Below are 24,912 nucleotides of genomic sequence, written 5' to 3'. Positions count from 1 at the left end.
GTTCCAGAGGAAAAATTAATGGTTCAGGATCTATGAATCGTCCCTGAATATTCTCCGAATTCTCAATTGTGAGATCGGATTCAAAAAATGGATTATCGGAAATTTGAATTGGAGTACTTGGTCGACTGGATGACGATTCTAAAGAAAAATCAATGGCAACAATATTTGCTAGATGTCTTGATCGAGTTACAGGTGGTGAACGTACAAAAGGTGGTGAACGTCTTGCTCGGTGCATTCACTGAATATCCTATTAGTTTTTAAAAGGAAAGAAAAATTATATAAGTTATCCAATTAATAGACTCTTCTGATTTTGCCCACGTTTCGAATAGCCAAAAGATGCAACAGAGGGGCAGGATTCGTTTGGTCTCAATATAATTGAATACTGTTTGGCTCCAATAACCCGGTCCACGTACAAATCCAACTATTACTACGAACCAGAAAATTTTGATGTCTATCAATTTAACCACTTAGAATAAATTTTCGTAATTTAAAGAAATTTAGATAAGAAATAGAATAAAAATCTATGTCCTAAAACTAGAATGTCGAGAAATAAGAAAGAAAAAGAGCGCGTCGGTATTAAAATTGGAGAAATAAGAAAGAAAAAGAGTGACTTATAGAACTTTAAAACATTCGACTAACCCAACCTTATTATTATCACTAACTTAAAATTAAAATTGCAAATTGAGATTACTAATTGGAGTGATAATTGATACATAGGTAAAAGGCGTCGAAAAATGAAAGTAAGAAAGTAGCGCGTCAAAACTTAAAAAGGAACTAAAAACTAAAAATTAAAAGTTGCGTCTAAAAATATTAAAGCTTACAAGTAAAAATATATCCCAAATGGCAATATCTTAAAAAGGTACTAAAACTTAAAAAAACTTCGCAAAATTCTAAAGCACCTAAATCTTAGTCTAAAGAAAAAGCACTTAAGGGAATTTACGGCAAAGCCTAAAAATCTAGAAGTAAAAAAAAAAATAACTATGACTTAAAACTAAAAACGAGCGAAAAATACAACAAATTACGCTAAAAACAATTAAAAAGGGACAAAATATAAAAATATACTAAAAGTTGTAAAAAGTACAATTTTTATAAAAATATTATTTTTATATTATTTATTTTATAAAACTATTAATTTTATAAATTCATTAAACTAATTTAACTAAATAATACAAATAATTAAAATCTAAACTAACTAATTAAATATTAAAAACCTAATTAGGGTTTTAAAGTAATAATAATAAATAATACCCCGTAATAAATGCTGAATTAGGGTTGCAGTTGGCGTGTCAGACACTCTCATGCGATCGCATGAGATTTTGCCTTCGGGCTCATGCGATCGCATGAGCTGAGGTTTTGGGCCAGGTTACGGGCTGTAACAGTACCGGGCTCGAGATTTTTTAATATATTTTTTTTCTGTTTTAAATATTTATATAATTACAAAATATTTAAATAAAATTTATATTTTTACAAACTAAAATAAAAATAAAGAAACTTTATAAAACTTATATATTTAACAAACTCTTAAAAATATTTATATTTTTGTTTTTCTTTTTATATTTTTGAATTTTTAAAACGTATTTTTACAAAAGCGTATTTTTTTATAAAAGTAAACTAAAAATAAAAATCTTTTTTTTATTTAGCGTTGCGCTTCCGGCTTTTAAGCTAGATTTCGATTCCCCGGCAGCGGCGCCAAAAATACTTGATAGTTAAAGCTAAGGGGTATAAAATACTATTAAATTTTAGCAGGAAATACTATTAAATACGATACAATTTTACACAAGATATTTATTTATTTAAAGAATGGATGTACTTAAACCTTGCTACAACACTTATAGGCAGTGTACCTAATCGTACAGTAGTGTAGTTTTTAGTAAGTCCGATTCGTTCTACAGGGAATCTTTTAAACAAAGCTTAACGCTATATTAGTTTTAATTTATAAAAATACAAATATATAAATATGTAATATTATTATTATAAAGGGGGGGGGGGGGGGGGGGGGGTTTACCGTTTAATGACCGGTATGTCGATTTTAAAAACTTTAGTCGCAGTTAAAACCTAATGTAAAATAATAAAAATAAATTTAACTTAATTTAAGCGTAAAGTAAATAACGATAAGGAAATTGCGATAAATAAAAGTGTGATAAAATAAAATTGCGATAATTAAAAAGTACGATAATTAAAAGTGCAATTAAATACAATGACAATAAATAAAAGTGTGATAATTAGAAGTGCAATTAAATGTAAAATAAAGGAAATTAAATATGAAATAAAAGAATTATGCTTATTTAAACTTCCGTAATCATGATGTTTGACGTGTTGATTTTAGTTTTATGCCCATGGGTTAATTGTCCTTTGTCCTGGATTATTTAATATGTCCGTCTGGTTTTTGTCCATAACAGTCCATCAGTCATAAATATAAAGTGCGAGTATCCTCGTCAAATTATCCTTATACCCGAAGTCAAATATTCCAACTAATTGGGGACTTAAACTGTAACAAGATTTTAATACTTTGTTTAATAATTACACCAGGTTATCGACTGCGTGTAACCCAAAGTTTTAATACTTTGTTATCAATTATGGCAAGTGTCCTTGTACATAATTTCACCCTTGTTTTAATAAGTCCATAGACTATTAATCCATTCCCGTGTCCGGTTAAATGAACGATTATTCGTACATATAAATACCCCGCCCATCGTGTCCGATCGAGTGTATATGGTTATTTATAGGGACGTCCAATTGTAAATCTTTATATTAAAATTAACAAACTATCATTTAGTTAAACAAATATAAAGCCCATTAATAGCCCATAGTCTAATTTTCACAAGTGTCGTTCTTTTGTCCAAACCCCAATTATGGTACAAAGCCCAATTACCCAATTTTAGTAATTAGCCCAACATCATGATTACTTCGATTTAAATAAGCATAATAATAACTTAGCTACGAGACATTAAATTAAAAAGGTTGAATATAACTTACAATGATTAAAAATAGTGTAGCATTACACGGACAGAATTTCGACTTACACCCTTACAACATTCGCTAACATACCTTTATTATTAGAATTAAAATTAAAATTAAAATTAAAATTAAAATTATAATATATATATATATATATATATATATATATATATATATATATATATATATATATATATATATATATATATATATATATATATATATTTTACGTATGAATGAGGAGAAGAAAAAGATATGTTTTGATGTTCACCAAGCTGCGAATTTTATAGGCATGTGGGCTGGAAAAGTGGCTCATGCGATCGCATGAGCTTTACCCTTTAAGGCCATGCGATCGTATGGCCAGTTGGAGAGGCTCACATGCCTTTGTTTTTTCTGCCGACGGTTTTTAATAATATAATATATAATATATAAATAATTATAAGAATTATTTAAATATTATATTATATTTATGTGCATAGTTGACTTGTAATTTGTAGTCCGTTGCGGCGAGCGTTGAGAGTTGACTCTGGTCCTGGTTCCGGATTTTCGAACGTCCTTGCGTATAATTTAATATCTTGTACTTTGCGTTTCGCGTCTTGTACTCTTGTAATTTTGAGACGTTTCTCATCAATAATTTGAACTTCTTTGATTGTACTTTGTACTTTTGAGCTTTTTGGTCATTTGCGTCTTCAATTCGTCGAATCTGTCTTTTGTCTTCACCTTTTATTATTTAAACGAATATTACTTGTAAATAGAACAATTGCAACTAATAGCTTGTCTTTCTTGAGGGATAATGCTATGAAATATATGTTCGTTTTTAGCATTATCAGCTATATAATTGAGTCGTAACGAGCCATAGGACTAATTGAACACATTTCGACCGACCTTGTGTCTTACCTGGTATTGATACAACTTACTTGTTTAGGTCAAGGCTAAACAACTTTCATGCACACGTTTACTTTGTGAAGTACTTTTATTCTCGTGCACCCGAGGTGAGATCATAGTCCCATTTTTCAACAACTTTTATACTTTTAAATCATGGGATGAGAAACATATACAGTTTTATACTACATACTTTTATACTTTGAACACAAGTACGGAAACAAACATTCCACGTGCGAGTTAGAACAAAAATCCTCAATTCGATTATCATTAGTTACACTTGCAGGGTGTAAGCAAGAACTTATATTATGTGATCACATGGGCTTGACGAGCCTCATTCGGACGGTTCGTCACCGTTAGCGGATGAAATATATTTTCGAGTATAGTGTATGTTCTAACACTACGTAACAGGGTACAAAACAGTTAAGTCTTGATAATTGGGTGCTCACGATACAAACAACAACTTTTGGAATGCAAACGATTTGGATAATCAACTATACAAAATCTTGTGGTTCAAAAACAACGTTTACAAACACCTATGATTTCACCAACGTTTTTTGTTGACAGTTTTCTATATGTTTCTCAGGTTCATGAATGGTTATTTGATACATGCTTCTTCATACTTTGATTACTTGCTTGGGGTCAAGCATACATGCATACGCTAGTGATAGCACCTTTGGATTCAAGTATTTTTTTTTACATACTTACGCTATTTATAGCAATCGTGATTTTAAACTAATTATGTCGCAAGTTATTTCATTTATACTTTATAACTTTTGTAAACTTAAACTTGTTGTCGAACCGTTTGGTAAACTAAACTTTGCAAGTCTTGTACGTTTCAAATGAATGCGACATAATTTTGGTCAAACGCTTCTCATATATGGACTATGACCAACCAACGGGACCTAAGTTAACGGCGCCGTCAAATAACGATTTTGTCGGGTCGCTACATTGTTACAACCATTGTTCATACCGCCGTATTAAAATCACTTATGTACAAAGTGTGAAGAATAAAGAAGTGATTCTAGTAAAGTTATATTCAAGTTCTATATTGCTTGAGGAGAAGCAACGCTCAAGTGTGGGAATATTTGATAATGCTAAAAACGAACATATATTTCATAGCATTATCCTTCAAGAAAGACAAGCTTTTAGTTACAATTGTTCTATTTACAAGTGATATTCGTTTAAATAATAAAAGGTGAAGACAAAAGACAGATTCGACGATTTGAAGACGCAAACGACCAAAAAGCTAAAAAGTACAAAGTACAATCCAAGTGGTTCAAATTATTGATGATAAACGTCTAAAAATGACAAGAGTACGAGCGTCTAAAAATGACAAGAGTACGAGCCGCGAAATGCAAAGTACAAGATATTAAATCGTACGAAAGGACGTTCGAAAATCCGAAAACGGGGCATGAACCAACTATCAACGCGCGACACAACGGACCTAAAATTATGAGCCAACTATGCACAAGAATATAATATAATATATATAAAATTATATATATTATATTATATATATTAAATTACAGCAGCCCACGTTTATTGTGCTTTGTGAGCAGGAAATGACGGCCATGCGATCGCATGGCCTGGAAGAGTTAATTCCAAGCGATCGCATGGTTCACTGTAGCTGGCCACATCTATAAATTGAAGCGTTTTTCGGACGAATTACTTACACCTTTTTTATAATCTCTTACTCTCTCAATATATTTATATTTATATTATATTTTTAATATTAAAGTTTAATAATAATAAGGTTATGTTAGCGAAAGTTTTAAGTTTGTAAGTCAAAATCCTGTCCGTGTAACACTACGCGATTAATACTCATTGTAAGTTATATTCAACCTTTTTAAATTAATGTCTCGTAGCTAAGTTATTATTATACTTATTTAAGCCGAAGTAATTATGATGTTGGACTAAATATTAAAGACGGGGTTATTGGACTTTGTGCCATAATTGGGGTTTGGACAAAAGACCGACACTTGTGGAAATTAGACTATGGGCTATTAATGGGCTTTATATTAACTAAACGATACCTCGTTAATTTAATATAAAGGTTACAATTTGACGTATCTATATATAACCACATACGCTTAATCGAGTACGGTGGACGGTCGAAGTCCAGACTTACTAATGAATCTTAACAACTATCAGTTAGACACATTCATGCAAGACCTGATTCGCTAGGACCAACGCTCTGATACCAACTGTGACGATTTCTCCAAATCCATATGGACGAACACGTCATTCATTGATTTCATTGCGAGGTATTTGACCTCTATATGATACGTTTTGTAAACATTGCATTCTTTTGAAAAGGCATACCATAAATGAATATTTAAATCAAAGGTTTTCGACATCTGATGATTTCTACATATAGACAATCACCGTATATAATAGTTTACAATAGTACTTCCGTTGACAATGCAGTCAAAATAAGGTACATGATGATGAATTGGTGAATGCAACATTTTCTTGAAAAATATGCCATATAAGACTCCATGCACATAGCTTGTCTATCATATAAGCAAACAGCGGAAGACTTCTAGGGAACCTGAGAATAAAAATGCTAACAAGTGTCAACACAAAGGTTGGTGAGTTCATAGTTTGTATGTTTCGCATAATCTGTAAATAAAGATGGATCACAAGATTTCAGTTGTTTCATCCAGAAACGTTTATCAAAATATTCTACGAAATTGAGCACCCTGGTAACTAAACTTAACATATATATAATTCGTACCCTTTGTATAATCATCTTAATAATACACGCAAACCAACGTGTACGCTTCTCAAATAGCATACGTCCGTTAAAAGGCTAGTGCTCTAGCTCGGACGGGGATATCAAGCCCTATGGATCCATATACTACTACTCGCGCCCACCAGTTCTTATAACTGGCAGTTACTAGTTACCAAAGTTAAGGGATTTTCGGTTCAAACTCAGTGTAGAATTTAGTATGTACTTGTATCCATTGTGTTTAAAATAAAGTGCATGTATTCTCAGCCCAAAAATATATATTGCAAAAGCAATTAAAAAGGGAGCAAATGAAACTCACCTTAGCAGCACATACAGTTGTTCATCGTAATGTAACCGAAACTCGGTATATCAAAGAATCGTAGATCACCTAGAGAACATATGTTGGTCAATAAATGTCTATCAATCTAGGTCAGGTCATAGTGTATCAAAATCCTAATGCTCGAGATCGACATATAAAAGTTATCCAAAGTCGTTTCAAAAAGTCAATTTTGACAATAGTTTAACAAAACGAGACGTACCTTATATAAGGATTCATTTACTCGGTTGGTAATATTCAAAAATCCAATTTATCAATCTCGTAAACAAGTTGTTTAAATCTTAATTGTAGATTCAAAAGCAATTTCAATTAACTTCAATCATAATTCAGTTGCTCATATCTTTTAATCCGTTCATCGAAATTATTCGATATCTAAATGAAAAGTTATTGATTTTTCGCCAGCTTTCCAAAAACATGTATATCATATACCTTTTACCAGTAATATATGTATTTAATTCGTGATCTATTATAAACTGTTTAACGACGAAATTTAGCATACACGTATGTATAAATATATATACTCGAGCACTAGACATGGATACACAATTAATATATAAAAGATAAAATATAAGTGCTTACGTATCAATATTGAGATTCAATATTGTAGGATAGTACGTAGAAGTAACGGAGATGATAAACACTAGGTTTGACTTACGAGCAAAACCCTCGAACAATACCCATAACCTCCTTAGTAATAACCCATAGTTTCCTTAGCTCTATCCCACTTGAAAACCCATTTTGAAAGTGACACGCTCATGACCTCGTCGTAGTATTTTAAGTGATATAATTAATAATAATAATAATAATACTATTAATAATAATAAAATAAATAATAATAATCTTAATAATAATAATAATAATAATAATTTAAATAAATAAATTTACACATAGTAATATATGTGTAAAACAACTCGCGCATAAACCTAGTATTTATAGGCATAATTCCTGATTCTGATGCCCATGCGATCGCATGGGTTTTATGTCTATTTCTCATGCGATCGCATGGCCGTCAGATCCAGCTCACATATTTTTATTTTTTTGTTTGTCGATATAATAATTAATAATATATATAATATATTTATTTTATATAATTAATTATATATTATATTAAATTCACATGCATAGTTAACTTGTAATTTTTGTTCCGATAAGTCGTACGTTGTTACGCGACTTATGTCCCGGTTTTAGTTTTTCGAGTGTCCCTTCGTACGCTGAGAAAACTTGTAATTTTCATTTTAGGACACGTACCTTTGTCAAAATATAGCCTTAAATTATCCCTAAATTATACCACCCAGAGTATATCTTAAACTTTAGAGTATTTTGGTCATTTACTTCTATAAATCATTGTCTCGTTATTTATTAATATAATAGTATTTATCAAACGTTTCATAACCAAGTTAATATCTATTCTCAATATTTATAAACACGTTTTAAAATACGTATCGCAAGTTATTCATATAATTAATTCTTAACAGTTAATATTCCTTATTATTGTATGTGTCCAAATTACGTTATTTAAACAAATAATTCACCATTTATTCCGAATACCGTTAAAATGAATGATTTCTCAAATCAAGTGGACCTCTCAACAGAGACTCGTAATAATATCATAATTCTTAAGAGACTCGGTAAATATCTTTTACTTGAATCGTTTGGCATAATCTTTTAACTCTGTAGTTAAATATATCAATCAGATAATTAAACCAATAAGTTTAATGCACAGTATCATATCCTCAACACTTTGTTACGTTTTCAAGTTATAGTATATGTATCTATATATAATTGTTCGCGTTTCGTTGAGAACAATCGAAGATTAATTGAACAGTTCAAAATTTTGAGATTTAATTTCATAGACTTTGTTTATCGTGTTGGAAACGTTAATCATACAAGATTAAGTTTAAATTTGGTCAGAATTTTCCGGGTCATCACAGTACCTACCCGTTAAAGAAATTTCGTCCCAAAATTTGAGTGAGGTTGTCATGGCTAACAATAAAAAAAAGTTTTTATGATGAATATGAGTCGATAAATAGAGTTTTATCACCGTTGAATAATATGGATAAAATAATCCAATTACTTGAAGCGTATGAGAGAAGCCGTCGTAATAAAGTGAAATGGAGAATAGAGATGCGTCTTATCTCTTGACGTAGTAACGATTGATTTTCAGAATTTAAGGAATAGAAAAACTTCATAATCTAAATAAGATTTGATTCTTCGGGAATTAAGAAAATTAAGATTTCCTTTGATTAATTGCGTAATCTGCCTCGATTGTTATGTCTGATATTTTGCTATAAATTGCTCACTTCCGTTTCATTATTTTCACCACTCCCACATCTTATTCCTCATTTCATACTTCCAAAAGATTGTGAAATGCTTCATCCAGTTCTGATTCTTGATATACTCCTAACCTTCATATCTGTCATTCTTCTCTTTCATTTACCACCGGAGGATTTTATTTACTTTTACTTTTATCTTGGGGTTATAATGTTATTAATTTTCCCGTGTCTTTACGTTGCAATACGTATTGATATACACGGTTTGTAAATTTCGGGGTTGTTTTCGGGCTTTATATTTTCCATTATATTTCAGAGCTTCATGCTTTCGTTTTCTCTTCCCGACTTTAAGTCAAGCGAATAATGGTCCTAAATTCGTAGCTATACATTTTGGAATGAACATAATTAATGTTCTAAGAAAGAAACGGTAATAGCACAATCTGACTTGTCAAATTACCAGAATACCTTGAAAAAGACCGAATCATTAAGAAAATATTTTCTTGATATTTTTAGAGATTATATAGAATGAAAGAGTAATGTAACATGGTTCATGATGAGGGTATGATCTGTGAACATTTATCGCATTCCATTAGAAACTCAGCATGACTTACTGTAATATAATCACGTTGATCAAGTGTCATTATATTATACTAACTCATGCTTCAATTCCCAACACTACTTCAAAAACATCCATTTTTCGAAATTTTCAGAAATTAGAAACTAAAATAGTTTCTTTTATGATGTAACACAGATAGCGTGAAGAGATAAATGATTTCAGATAAGAATAGTTATGAAAATATCTTCAGAAATATGGAGGATATTTATAATGGAAGATACGATGATATCTTAGAATTTTTAATATCGGAGGATGATGCGGAAAATCTGTCTGTGAAGGTTTAGAATAAGAAGTAAGATTCTTACTAATGGTTTCAGCAGACACTGAATCATTTGGATTCTTTGAAGGTAGATTTCGTCCTTGTGATTTGTCTACAGCTTCTTTCATACTTTGCTCAACCCGTTTTCCAGTTTCAAACCTTCTCTTTTTCTGTGCTTTTCCAACACACTACTCTTTATCATCAAACTTTCGACTGTTAAAGTCGTTTATAGTTTTTGCTGATTCATCATCATTTTTCCAAAATTCGTAGAACTAGTTTCGTAGTTTGGGGTGTTTTTCAGAAACTTCACATTCGAAGTATGTAAGTCTAGAAGATAGACATTATATGTATATATATATATATAACTGTTGGCGTAGAATTGCTGCGAAATTCAAAATACTGGTTGCTAATTCCCGGTAGTTGGTATGGCAATTATTGTTACAAGATGTGGATGAGTACATGATAGGGTTTTAATGAGTATAATGATTTTTCAGAAGGTCAAGGATTAATGAAGTTGTTAGTAAATTTACTGCTAATGTGGTGGAACATAAAAGGTTCCCCGGTAATAAAAACGTATATGTCAAGGTTACAATAAGGTTAATCTGAAAAGTCAAAGTTGACTGGTTGAAAGTGTGATAAAACTGGATACTTTGAAAAGGATGGCAAGATTATTTTCAGTAATAACAATGCTAAAGGATCTTTCACATTTTTGAAGTCAAAGTATAGCTTTGAAAGATGTAGAGATCTAAGAATGATGTCACCCGTTAAATCTTGACTTGAATTCTGATCCATCAATATCAGAATATGTAATTGAATTTGTATGGAAACGATTGTATATCGCTGTGAGCATAGTTAATAATTTTTGAATCAAAGTTGAAGAATGTACAGTGTAACATATTAATTGTGAACTTATATATTCCCGAGTATTACCTACCCGTTAAAGATTTCACAATTAATATTTTGTACAAAAGAATTTTCATTACAGTCTTTATGAAAATATATGTATGTATATTTCTTCAGATGTAATACAGATTTAATGAGTTAATATCATATTAAGCTCATTTGATTTTTAACTTGAATTAGAAATGAATAATCTCTAAAACATTAGAGATTACATAATCTTCGCGGAGTATTTCACTAATGAAATCAATACTTCATTATTTATTCTTATTGATATTCCTTGGTGAAGGGTGTTGATATTCGTGGAATTCTTGCAAACTTAGCAAGGTGCAAATGATGTTTTCTAGAAAGTTTCGAGTGCATCGAAGATGAAAGTGTAAAATCAACCATGTTATTGAATAATACACTTGGTTTATTATGAAATGAAATTCATTGAATTGAAACAGAGATTGTAGTTATCGATGATTAAGCCGTTAATGAAGGATGTACATCATTGCATATTAGTAATATGAACTAATCGAGTAGTACCTACCAGTTAAGATTCACACGTAATAGCTTAGTACGAAAATATTTATTTTGATTTAAAAATTCATATATATTAAATATACATAAAATTTCTTCAGGGGAAATGAGTTAATACTTCATCGGTTATTGTTGCTGGTATTTCTTGGTAACTACGGTGCGTATGACGTTGATGCTCGTGGAACAGATTGTGAAGTTGAGGTTTGCGATGCGGATGTTGTTGGTGGTGGTAATGGTACTGTTGGTGTTGTTGTCGGTGGTACCGTTGATGCCAGTGATGCTGCTGGTGTTTGTAACCTTTGCACCATATTCTCCAAAGCCACTACCCGAGCACGAAGCTCGTTGACTTCTTCTACTACACCGGGATGATTGGCGGTTCGGACGAGCAGATGAATAAGATCCAGAATTGGAGATAGTATATTATCGTGACGAGATACTCTGGAAATTAGAGAGAAAATGGTGTCTCGAACAGGTTCGCCGGTAAGTACTTCAGGTTCTTCGCCAAGAGGGCAATGTGGTGGGTGAAAGGGATCGCCTTCTTCTTGTCTCCAATAATTAAGTAGGCTACGAACCCATCCCCAATTCATCCAGAATAGATGATGGCTAATTGGTTGATCCATTCCGGTTACACTGTCTTCAGAATTCAGGTGAATATCCATATCGGAATAGCTGTCAGAGTTTGAACTAGATACGGGATCCATCTTGTATAAATAGGGAGATGATTTTTGATATGAATTAGATTATAGAATTTAGTTTGGTATTCTTCAATACATAATTTACATATGTATATATAATACCAAATTCCATAAATTACGGAGAAATTTTCGGAAGATATCAGGAAACGTTTACAGTAACAGATACGCTAAGATATGAATTTTTGTCTATACACTATTTATGCAATAAATGCAGGAAAACGTGTCTAGACTTAAGAATGATAAGCATGTAATTTCTGACAAGAAATGATAAGCAAAACTTTTAACTTGCAGACACGGTCGAAGTCCAGACTTACTAATGCATCTTAACAACTATAGTTAGACACATTCATGCAAGACCTGATTCGCTAGGACCAACTGTGACGATCGCTCCAAATCCATATGGACGAACACGTCATTCATTGATTTCATTGCGAGGTATTTGACCTCTATATGATACGTTTTGTAAACATTGCATTCTTTTGAAAAGGCATACCATAAATGAATATTTAAATCAAAGGTTTTCGACATCTGATGATTTCTACATATAGACAATCACCGTATATAATAGTTTACAATAGTACTTCCGTTGACAATGCAGTCAAAATAAGGTACATGATGATGAATTGGTGAATGCAACGTTTTCTTGAAAAATATGCCATATAAGACTCCATGCACATAGCTTGTCTATCATATAAGCAAACAGCGGAAGACTTCTAGGGAACCTGAGAATAAACATGCTAACAAGTGTCAATACAAAGGTTGGTGAGTTCATAGTTTGTATGTTTCGCATAATCTGTAAATAAAGATGGATCACAAGATTTCAGTTGTTTCATCCAGAAACGTTTATCAAAATATTCTACGAAATTGAGCACCCTGGTAACTAAACTTAACGTATATATAATTTGTACCCTTTGTATAATCATCTTAATAATACAAGCAAACCAACGTGTACGCTTCTCAAATAGCATACGTCCATTAAAAGGCTAGTGCTCTAGCTCGGACGGGGATATCAAGCCCTATGGATCCATATACTACTACTCGCGCCCACCAGTTCTTATAACTGGCAGTTACTAGTTACCAAAGCTAATGAATTTTCGGTTCAAACTCAGTGTAGAATTTAGTATGTACTTGTATCCATTGTATTTAAAATAAAGTGCATATATTCTCAGCCCAAAAATATATATTGCAAAAGCAATTAAAAAGGGAGCAAATGAAACTCACCTTAGCAGCACATACAGTTGTTCATCGTAATGTAACCGAAACTCGGTATATCAAAGAATCGTAGATCTCAACCTAGAGAACATATGTTGGTCAATAAATGTCTATCAATCTAGGTCAGGTCATAGTGTATCACAATCCTAATGCTCGAGATCGACATATAAAAGTTATCCAAAGTCGTTTCAAAAAGTCAATTTTGACAATAGTTTAACAAAACCAGACGTACCTTATATAAGGATTCATTTACTCGGTTGGTAATATTCAAAAATCCAATTTATCAATCTCGTAAACAAGTTGTTTAAATCTTAATTGTAGATTCAAAAGCAATTTCAATTAACTTCAATCATAATTCAGTTGCTCATATCTTTTAATCCGTTCATCGAAATTATTCGATATCTAAATGAAAAGTTATTGATTTTTCGCCAGCTTTCCAAAAACATGTATATCATATACCTTTTACCAGTAATATATGTATTTAATTCGTGATCTATTATAAACTGTTTAACGACAAAATTTAGCATACACGTATGTATAAATATATATACTCGAGCACTAGACATGGATACACAATTAATATATAAAAGATAAAATATAAGTGCTTACGTATCAATATTGAGATTCAATATTGTAGGATAGTACGTAGAAGTAACGGAGATGATAAACACTAGGTTTAACTTACGAACAAAACCCTCGAACAATACCCATAACCTCCTTAGTAATAACCCATAGTTTCCTTAGCTCTATCCCACTTGAAAACCCATTTTGAAAGTGACACGCTCATGACCTCGTCGTAGTATTTTAAGTGATATAATTAATAATAATAATAATAATACTATTAATAATAATAAAATAAATAATAATAATCTTAATAATAATAATAATAATAATAATAATAATAATAATAATAATAATAATAATAATAATAATAATAATAATAATAATTTAAATAAATAAATTTACACATAGTAATATATGTGTAAAACAACTCGCGCAGAAACCTAGTATTTATAGGCATAATTCCTGATTCTGATGCCCATGCGATCGCATGGGTTTTATGCCTATTTCTCATGCGATCGCATGGCCGTCAGATCCAGCTCACATATTTTTGTTTTTTTGTTTGTCGATATAATAATTAATAATATATATAATTTATTTAATTTATATAATTAATTATATATTATATTAAATTCACATGCATAGTTAACTTGTAATTTTTGTTCCGATAAGTCGTACGTTGTTACGCGACTTATGTCCCGGTTTCGGTTTTTCGAGTGTCCCTTCGTAAACTGAGAAAACTTGTAATTTTCATTTTGGGACACGTACCTTTGTCAAAATATAGCCTTAAATTATCCCTAAATTATACCACCGAGAGTATATCTTAAACTTTAGAGTATTTTGGTCATTTACTTCTATAAATCATTGTCTCGTTATTTATTAATATAATAGTATTTATCAAACGTTTCATAACCAAGTTAATATCTATTCTCAATATTTATAAACACATTTTAAAATACGTATCGCAAGTTATTCATATAATTAATTCTTAACAGTTAATATTCCTTATTATTGTATGTGTCCAAATTACGTTATTTAAACAAATAATTCACCATTTATTCCGAATACCGTTAAAATGAATGATTTCTCAAATCAAGTGGACCTCTCAACAGAGACTCGTAATAATATCATAATTCTTAAGAGACTCGGTAAATATCTTTTACTTGAATCGTTTGGCATAATCTTTTAACTCTGTAGTTAAATATATCAATCAGATAATTAAACCAATAAGTTTAATGCACAGTATCATTTCCTCAACACTTTGTTACGTTTTCAAGTTATAGTATATGTATCTATATATAATTGTTCGCGTTTCGTTGAGAACAATCGAAGATTAATTGAACAGTTCAAAATTTTGAGATTTAATTTCATAGTCTTTGTTTATCTTGTCGGAAACGTTAATCATACAAGATTAAGTTTAAATTTGGTCAGAATTTTCCGGGTCATCACATTCGCTCTCTTGGAAAGAGATAAATTCGAAAGCACACCAGACAGACTAGTGATTTACGTAACAATTGATCACCATGCTGATCTGATTATCAAAGAGTTACGAGACGCTGTTACGGAGGAAGTAAGGCTAAACAATCAGTTCTCTCATCTGGAACCAGATCGAGTCAACATTGCCACCTATGTTACGAAGCAGATATCACGTATCTTCCACGAATCCACAGGTCCTAGTTTCACATTTAAAGCTGGATGTCGGGAGATACACTTAAAGACGGTGACATTAATGCTTGGGTCAGGATTTCTGTTCACTTCTTTTCAGCTTCGTCTTTTAACAAATCTGTGCAAAGCTACAGACTCATACTGTGGAGATCTCCGTTCTGAAGACTTCGAGATTCTAAAGATACAGTTTCTAACATTGTTTGAAGACCTCCGAAATGAGCATCCCATCAGAGAAACAATCACCACTAGCACTGATTCTATGATTGACATTCATGGGTCAACCAGCAGAGCCGTGGATCATATTCTCATCGGACTTCAAGACTTATCAAGAGCCGAAACTGCGCACCACTTATCATTCAAAAGATCTTCAAGAGAAGTACCGGATCTTCTACCACTATTGGTCCGACACTTTCTTAGGATTTACCCGCCAAGACTCACATTCCCTCGAGAAGACCAAGATCACAACCATCAGCAAGGAATGTTTGCTTTTTAAAGCATCAATACGGTGGAGCCAACGACCTTAAACAAAAGCGCTTCTCGGGAGGCAACCCGTGCAATAAAGTAGAGTAGAAGAATAAACTAATGAGCCGATCAATAAAAGATGCAAGGATTGGAAGCCAGCCGCATCTGCTACGGGTATTTCTTTCTTTTCGCTACTAGCTCAAGATTCAAACTATGCCACATCCTAGCTTATCACTAAGTGTGGGATAACACCCAATTGAAATACTAGACAAATATTCCCAAATCTTCAACTAAAACTCTTAAGTGTGGGATACACTAGGAATATTGAGGACAATGTTCGTCTAAGTGTGGGATGTTGGTATAATCTTTTTCATGCTGTATTAAAATAACCCATCACGAAGATTCCAAGTCCTTAAGCCAAATTTCAAATTTTTTGCAAAATTAAGCCTTTTCGAAAAAGTATTTTTGCAAATTTAAAACGTTTGTCAATAAAAATAAGGCTTAAGTAAGGTAGAAATCTTGTTAGGTTGAACCAAATCTCTAATAAAGCATTGCATGACTAAGGCATTATCGAACTAAATTAATTATAGTGAGGCACCCCAAATAAGACAAGCATTCATGTTTAATGCTTCACTATTTTTCGTTGAGAGTGCCGATGTCTATGCTCAGAATCAGAACTTGCTTTAGATCTACATCTCTAAGCAGCGAAACGTGATTCGGTTGTAATCAAAAGAGCTAGCCATTTGTCAAAAATAAGCCTTCCGCACCTCCACTACTTCTACTCCACCATCACATCCACATCATCTTTACTATTACTTGAAAAATCCAGAAAACGAGATTCCTTCCGAAAACCCGATGTTATAAACCTCTCAAGTATCATGGAAAAGGTCTTGAAAAAGTTTACCGGCAAAAAGTTTCTCCAGATGAAGTCTCAAAAATATATATATATATATATATATATATATATATATATATATATATATATATATATATATATATATATATATATATATATATATATATATATATATATATATATATATATATATATATATATATATATATATATATATATATAATTTCAAAGTTTTGAAAAGGAGCAGAACTCAATAAGAGAAATGCTGAAGAGAACTTGACCGAAAATGATTATCAAATGAAGAAAAGTTCAAAAGTGCTTCTCAAAATACATCAGCACTCCTGTATAAAGACTACATTACCCTTTTATCTCACTCCTGCAAAACAACTTCACTACCACTCCAAAATTCCTTCTCCATCATTGACAAATGACCTACAAGCTGAGATTACTACCGTTCTCGCATTAGCAGCATGGATTTGAGTCTTTATCAAGCCTATGACGATGGGTGCAGCATGACTAGCTATGAGTGTATTCATTTCTTAGATCTATAGGGAACCCTAAACACTTGAGTAATTTGAGTGACCCGTGAAAGCTAGCCTATGTCATGTAACCTCCTCGCATGCTTGCAGAGATAGTTTCAATCATAACTCCTTATCTTTTTGCTCTTATAATAAAAATAAACCGCTTAGGCTATTAGAAAAGAAACGCCGAAAAGATTTTTAAGAAAATGAGAGTTTGCTTGAGGTCAAGAAAAGTCAAAGTGTGGGATATTTGATATCGGCTAAAAAGTCACGTTTTCACCCCGGTATTAAGGCCCAAAACAAGAAAGATTCGAACTTTGTCGGCAAATTACCCACTTCATCGGTTAGAATTGAAGAACAAGTAATTACGAAGATGGTGCAAAAAGAATCAAGAGAATCGAAGCTAAAACGAAGATTCTAGAGCAAAAACGGTGAAAGACTAGAAATCAAGTTATGATCCAGGAAAATCAGACTGACCAGGCCAGCAAACGGCTTGCCATACGGCTTACCAAATGGCCTGCCAGTATGGCAAACGGCCTGCCAAACGGTCAGATTAAACGGGCTCGAAAAACGGCTTGCCTTAACAAACGGCCTCCAAAAATGGCCTGCCAAACGGCCTGCCAGCCGTTTGCAGGAAAAAATCTTGTTTATTTAAAGGGTCTTTGTCATTCATTACAACACAAACTTCAATTCATTTCTTTCTTTCTCTTGTACAATATTAGTCTGGAGTCTTGAAGTTGTCACTTTTGTATTCAGAACTCGTATTAATTAATGTTAATACGTCACCCAACCGAGTCGCTCAATTGGATGAGCCGTCTGAACATGTATGCCTGTAGTCAGACAGCACGGGCGTCGGGGGTAAGGGACGTTGCTGTCTATTCAGAATCTTCAAGCCTAGCGCAGTATCCAGTGACATGTCTTATGACAGGGGCGTTTAGGACCAGTGTAATGAATACAAGGCCTCTGCCTGTTCATGAGCCAGCATTCCATAATCTTGGCAGAATAACTGATGAAGTCATAGTATGCACTCACTTTAACCTTATCTGAATTACAAATTTTATCGCATTTACTTTATCTGTTTTATAAATTAGAAAGTCCCAAAATTAAGCAACCATTACTCCTTCTTAACTATCTTAGGCTTAAATATAGGTTCGATTCTACTGATATCTCAAAAATACGACTCTAGGTCATACTTCCCTTACTCATACTAAGGAGTAGTACAATTTAGGCCCCGCTAAATATAAATTTAAAACAGTACCTCCCCCTTGGGTAGCTGATCCTGGCGTGCTGCGGCCTGACGACATCGCACGAATAAAACCGTCCGTTTCAGCCATATCACCAGCCTTTTAAGAAAAGAGAAAGATGTCGTATCATCAGAAAATGGAGTGAAGTATCGTTCCCAGCCCTTGATACAATATGTCCTTCGGACCTACAGGTCACCATAAATGGAAAGATTTTCAACAGAGAAGTACGAAGGATATACCTTGACAGTGAAAGTGCTTGTGACGTAATGTACGAACATTGCTTCAAACGGCTAAGTCCTGCAATCAGAACACGGTTGGGTGCCCCAAGAGTACCCTTAGTAGGATTCTCTGGAGAAAGGTGTTGGCCCATTGGAGAAATTGATCTCGACTTCACGATAGGGGAGCCACCATTGACAAGGACCGAAACCATTGATTTCGTGGTGGTCCGAGCAAACTCCCCACATTTAAGTCTGCTTGGGAGGGTAGCTATGAAAAAGATGGGTATAATCGTATCCACAGTACATCAAATGATCAAATTCCATACCCACGAAGGGATCGGAACTCTCGCATCAACATATGACAGGAATAAGGTGATCCTGGCTATAAAAGAAACAATGAAAGAACCGACCGAATGCATCCTCGAAGCTTCGAAGGAAGATCCCTAGGTAGAAAAGATATCAGTGAATCCGATGTTTCAGGATCAGAAGATCAGCATAGGAAAGAACTTGCCAGCATCCACCAAACAAAAGCTCCGAAAGTTACTATCAGCCAATGTGGATGTATTTACTTGGGAAAATAGCGATATGACCGGGATACCATGAACCATAAATATACAGGGTCACCCTTCGTGACGGAGCATCGACTCAATGAGCATAAGTACCTTGAACCGGTGCATCAGAAAAAACGGAACTTAGCACCTGAAAGGGACGAAGCGGCCTGTAAGGAAGTAGAAGGTCTGCTGAAAGCAGGAATAATTCGCGAAGCTAAATATCCTTCGTGGGTCGCTAATCCAGTCATGGTGAAAAAATTAGACGGAGGATGGAGAATGTGCGTCGATTTCACCAACATCAACAAAGCCTGTCCCAAAAATTGCTACCCCTACCCAAAATCAATTGGAAAGTCAAATCCCTAAACGGGTATCGATTCAAAAGCTTCTTAGATGCTTACAAAGGGTATCATCAGATCAAAATGGCTAAGGAGGACGAAGAAAAAACGTCTTTTTTAACCAGCAAGGGAATTTATTGCTATCAAAAGATGTCATTCGGTTTAAAAAAACGCAGGGGCAACTTATCAAAGACTCGTCAACAAAGCCTTTCATAATTAGCTAGGAAGAAATCTAGAAGCCTACATGGAAGACATGGTAATCAAAAGTTGAAAAGAAGAAAATCTGATAGAGGACATCCAGGAAACTTTCGACAGGCTTCGGGCAATAAACATGAAGTTGAACCCGAAGAAATGTTCTTTTGGAGTCGAAGAAGGAAAATTTCTTGGGTATTGTATCACCAGAAAGGGAATCCAGGTAAATCCGAAAAAGGTAGACAGGCTAAGACAACTCCAAACCCCCACAACCATAAAAGACATGCAGAGCTTGAATAGGAAATTAGCATCACTTAGTAGGTTCGTATCAAAGGGAGCAGAAAAACAACTACCCTTCTTTAGGATCCTAAAGGGATACTTATGAAAAAAAAAATTGTCTGGAACGAAGAAGCAGAGAAGGCATTCGTCGAAATGAAGGAGTACATCGCCAAACTCCCTACCTTGACTTCACCCGAAGAAGGAGAAACAATCTTCATATACTTGGCCGCTTCGAAAGAGTGCATTAGTACAGTTTTGGTTACCGAATGAGAGAAAACGCAAGTACCAATATACTTCTTTAGTCGAGTACTTCAAGGAGCGGAGCTGAATTATCCAGAACTTGAGAAACTCACCCTAGCACTCGTCCACACAGCTAGGAAACTCAGGGGATACTTCCAGGCACATCAGATAGTGGTGCTTACCAACAAACTAATCAGACAAGTACTCTCGAAACCTAAAAAATCGGGGAGAGTGGCCAAATGGGCCATTGAGTTAGGTGAACATGACATCGAGTTCCGAGTCATGCATGCAATCAAAGGACAAGTTCTAGCAGATTTCATCATCGAGACAGATAGTGTTAATGAAGAAGATACAGAGAACTCAACTCAAGTTATTACCCCAAAGATCGAGAGTGAAGAATGGAAGTTATATACTGACGGTGCATCAAGTTCTGATGGATCAGGTGCTGGTCTGATGTTAGTAAATCCCGAAGGAAAATAGTTCACTTATGCACTTCGTTTCGAATTCGCAACAACCAATAACGAAGCAGAGTACGAAGCTCTACTAGTAGGATTGAGAATGGTGAAGGAAATAAAAATCCTTCATCTCCGAGCCTTCGTTGACTCACAACTAGTGTCTAACCAGATCAAGGGCACTTTCGAAGCAAAGCAACCCACCATCCAACAGTACTTGTCAAAAGCAAAAGAACTGATCGAAAGCTTCAAAAGTTTTGATATCGAACATGTCCGAAGAAGTCAAAATAAGAAGGCAGACGCACTGAGCAAACTTGCTTCACTGACATTTGAGCATCTTGCAAAAGAAGTCTTGGTGGAGGTGTTAGAAAGGAAATACATCCTAGAAGAAGAAGTCAATGACCTCATACAAAAAGACGAGGTAACATGGATGACTCCACTGCAGGTATATCTTGAAACAGGAAAATTACCAGAGGATAAAAACGAAGCAAGGAAGATAAGGATAAAGGAACCTTCATACAAAATGATGAACGGAGCGCTATACAAAAGATCCTTTCTCACTCCATGGCTTCGATGTGTAGGGCCAAAGCAAGCAACTGTCATAATCCAAGAGATGCACGAAGGGATATGTGGTCTTCACGCGAGTCCAAGGTCAGTAGTCGCCAAAATCATGAGACTAAGGTACTATTGGCCTACAATGCATCATGACATCACGATGGTACTACAAACTTGTGAGTCTTGTCAAATCCACTCAAATGTCCCGAGACTACCCAAACAAGAACTAATCTCTGTCACATCTGCGTCGCCATTCATGAAATGGGGAATAGACATAGTTGGACCTATCAATGATACCCCCGGGAGCCCAACATTCCTACTGGTAGCAATTGACTACTTTACTAAGTGGGACGAAGCAAAACCCTTGGCAGCAATCACTGGTAAGCAAATAGAAAAGTTTGTCTGGGAGCACATCGTATGCAGGTTCGGAGTTCCTCAAGAAATAGTCTCGGACAATGGGAAACAGTTCGCAGAAGGAATATTCCCAAAATTTCCAGCGGGATCAGAAAAGGTTATATTAAAGTTTTGATTGGTTAATAACATGGTAATTGCCTCTGCCAGCATCTTCTTTAAAGACCTTTTCGACTAACTCAATTGTTCCAGAGCCTGTGGTTGTAGGTGAACCAGTGCATTACGGATGTTGAAAGAGAAGCCTTCAAGCCACAATCCCTCTTGCAAGCAATTAAAAATTCAACAAAACTTCACCTCAGTATATCATCCCCAAGGTAATGGACAGGAGGAAGTAACAAACTGAGACATAATCAAAGGAATAGAGAAACGCTTAGGTAAGTGCAGAAAGGGATGGGTCGATGAGCTTCCGTTGGTGCTGTGGGCACACAGGACAACACCAAAGCGAAGCAATGGCGAAACCTCCTACAGCCTTGCATATGGAACAGAAGCTGTCCTTCCTCGAGATACAAGTGCTAACAGAGAGAACAACGAACAACGAAAACATCGAAGAAAATCTTCGAGTCAACTTGGATCTACTCGAGGAAAGAAGAGAGGCAGCTGTGATTCGGGAGGCCTCCTACAAACGAAGGATCGAAGGCTATTACAACAAGAGAGTAAAGCCCTCAACCTTCAAAGTAGGAGAATATGTCCTAAGGTTAAACAGTGCAAGCAAAGTGGAATACGAAGGAAAATTAGGACCAAATTGGGAAGGCCCCTATGTAATTTCACAAATGCTAGGTAAAGGCTACTACAAATTGGAAACTACAACCGGCAAACCAATACCAAGGGCATGGAATGCAACCAACCTCCGAAAGTTTTATCATTAGAAGTCTTGTACCTTTTATTTTGTAACATGTAGTTGAAAGATGCAACATTGGTAGTTGAAACCTATAAACATCCTACACAAAACTTAATGAATTTCTCACAACTACTTTTGATAAACTAATGTCTTAACAAACTTAAAACTCCATATGGGGAATTATGTGAGAAAAATGACAGCCGACACATAAAATAACCCTGCCATAATCCACACTATACCGAGCAACGAAGCAAAATATGCTTCGAAATACTCGACGTAAGTAAACAAGCTTTCCTTAAAAGTGAACACTGCACCACCATCCTGCAGGAAGAGAGTTTTTACCCATCCAAGCAGGATAAAATCCATGGTAACACAAACAAAAATCATGCTAAATTAAACGAACTAGAGTTATACCATACATGATCATTGTTCAAATAAAGAAGGGCGACAGAGCCCAGGCACCTAAGCCAAACAAAAGATGATAATTGTTTTTAAAACGATTACAAACAACAGCTAATTAAGAGGGGCATCAACCTTTTCAGATTCTCCCATAGCTTCAGGAACCTCCAGGTGAGTTTCTTCATCATCATCATGAACCGCAGGAACAACAGAGGCAAGCGTCTTCAAAAACTCACTAGGCTTGGCATCCACCTTGGCTGAGATGGTCTTGACATAATCGAATTCAGCTTGCTCAAGCTCATCAAAAGCAGAGTCAACCATTGTCTTTCCCTGATCAGTATAATTAGCAAAGTCAGCAAGCTGCACAACCCCTTTTGATGCCAAACCCCCTATCACTTCACACCTAGCCTGAACTTTGGAAGCCAACACCACGTTATCAAAAAGTTGCCCAAAATCTGCACTCTTTAGTAATTGGTGACAAGCATGAGGAATAACCTGAGAAACAACTTGGGAATAATCAGACTTCAACACTTCACAACGCTTCTTGTAGTCTTTCAACTCATCAGCAATGGCCAATTTCTGAATCTCGCCTGCCTTCACCTGCCTCTGCAAACCTGTTATCTCATCTCGAGCAGCCTTCAATTCCTCTTCATAACTAGGAGCCATTAATATCTCCTTCTCAAGCTTCTTAACCTTCTCACTCATAGAAACATGACGCTCTCTCAAAGACTCAAGCTCTGCCATACGCTTCTGTAAAAGGGAAGAAGCAATATGACCCATAGAAGCAGCCTGAAAATTGATAACAGAATAGGCATCATGGAAGCTCTTCATATCATCAGCAAAAGAATTCCCCCAATTATCAGGAACGAGGCTATCAATGAGATCAAAGCAATTGCTCAGAGCAGGAACTTCTGAATACACAGACAGATCTGCAAACAAGCAAAGAAATAAGTAATAAATAAAAAGAAACGACTAGCAAATCAAAAAATGAAGCAAAATATACCAAACAAAGGGTTAGCAGCAACGATGTCATCACTCGCTTCATCTTGAAGATGGCCGAACTTTTGCTTTTTCACAGAAGAAACATCAGGATGAGCCTTTCGCTTCATCACACCTTTAGCTTTGTAACGTTGTGCCACCCTGGCCCCAACGCCTGTCGCCAGAGAAGCAAGAGGTTGGTCATCTTGGGTATCCACATCAATGGGAGCTTCCACTTGCTTAGATTTTTCCTTCGTATTAACCTTTGACGAACTCACTTCGACATGATCAGCCCTTGGCTTACTAGATATCTCCATGAGACCAGAGCATGTAGGAGATCCAACTTCCTTAACAACAGTCGACCGAGCTTGGACAGCAACAATATATTCCTTCAAACATTGGGCCTTGACAACATTCCTCAACGACATTTCTGTAAAAGGCACAACAAATAAGTATAAGCAGTTATAAAGACAACCAATTATATATAAAAACAAAAAGGAAATGTGACGACCCGAAAATTTCCGACCAAATTTAAACTTTAATCTTTATATTATTCAGACACGATAAGAAAAGTTTGTTAAGTTAAATTTCAAGAATTTTAAACTGTGTTCATACATTCATTATAACCTCGACCAAATTTCGACGATTCACGAACCGTTATATATAAATAGATATGTATATGTATATATATATATTATAACTTGAGAATATTAATAAAGTATTAAACGTATAATACTTTACACGAACGTATTTGTTTCAATATGATTTTC

General features: G+C 34.5%; 2 protein-coding genes across 2 annotated transcripts in view; one reads left to right on the top strand and one right to left on the bottom strand.

Annotated features, from left to right (window-relative positions):
• Window positions 1–19,124, bottom strand: part of LOC139901039 (protein NRT1/ PTR FAMILY 4.5-like) — a 92,496-nt gene extending 73,372 nt beyond the window's left edge. The window contains exons 1-2 of the mRNA XM_071883783.1: window positions 18,934–19,124; window positions 18,709–18,793 (exon numbers count right to left, since the gene is read on the bottom strand). Coding sequence (XP_071739884.1) covers window positions 18,709–18,793; window positions 18,934–19,124 — 276 coding nt within the window. The remainder of the gene's footprint in view (window positions 1–18,708; window positions 18,794–18,933) is intronic.
• Window positions 19,125–21,067: 1,943 nt separating this feature from the next.
• Window positions 21,068–22,708, top strand: LOC139901034 (uncharacterized). The gene is made up of 3 exons (XM_071883778.1): window positions 21,068–22,027; window positions 22,135–22,241; window positions 22,357–22,708. The coding sequence occupies exons 1-3, from the start codon at window positions 21,068–21,070 to the stop codon at window positions 22,706–22,708; spliced, it is 1,419 nt and encodes a 472-aa protein (XP_071739879.1).
• Window positions 22,709–24,912: the final 2,204 nt, after the last annotated feature.

Source organism: Rutidosis leptorrhynchoides, chromosome 1 (assembly GCF_046630445.1).
Source record: "Rutidosis leptorrhynchoides isolate AG116_Rl617_1_P2 chromosome 1, CSIRO_AGI_Rlap_v1, whole genome shotgun sequence".
In the NCBI taxonomy this organism is placed as follows: Eukaryota; Viridiplantae; Streptophyta; class Magnoliopsida; order Asterales; family Asteraceae; genus Rutidosis; species Rutidosis leptorrhynchoides.
This window is presented reverse-complemented; position numbering and strand designations above follow the sequence as displayed.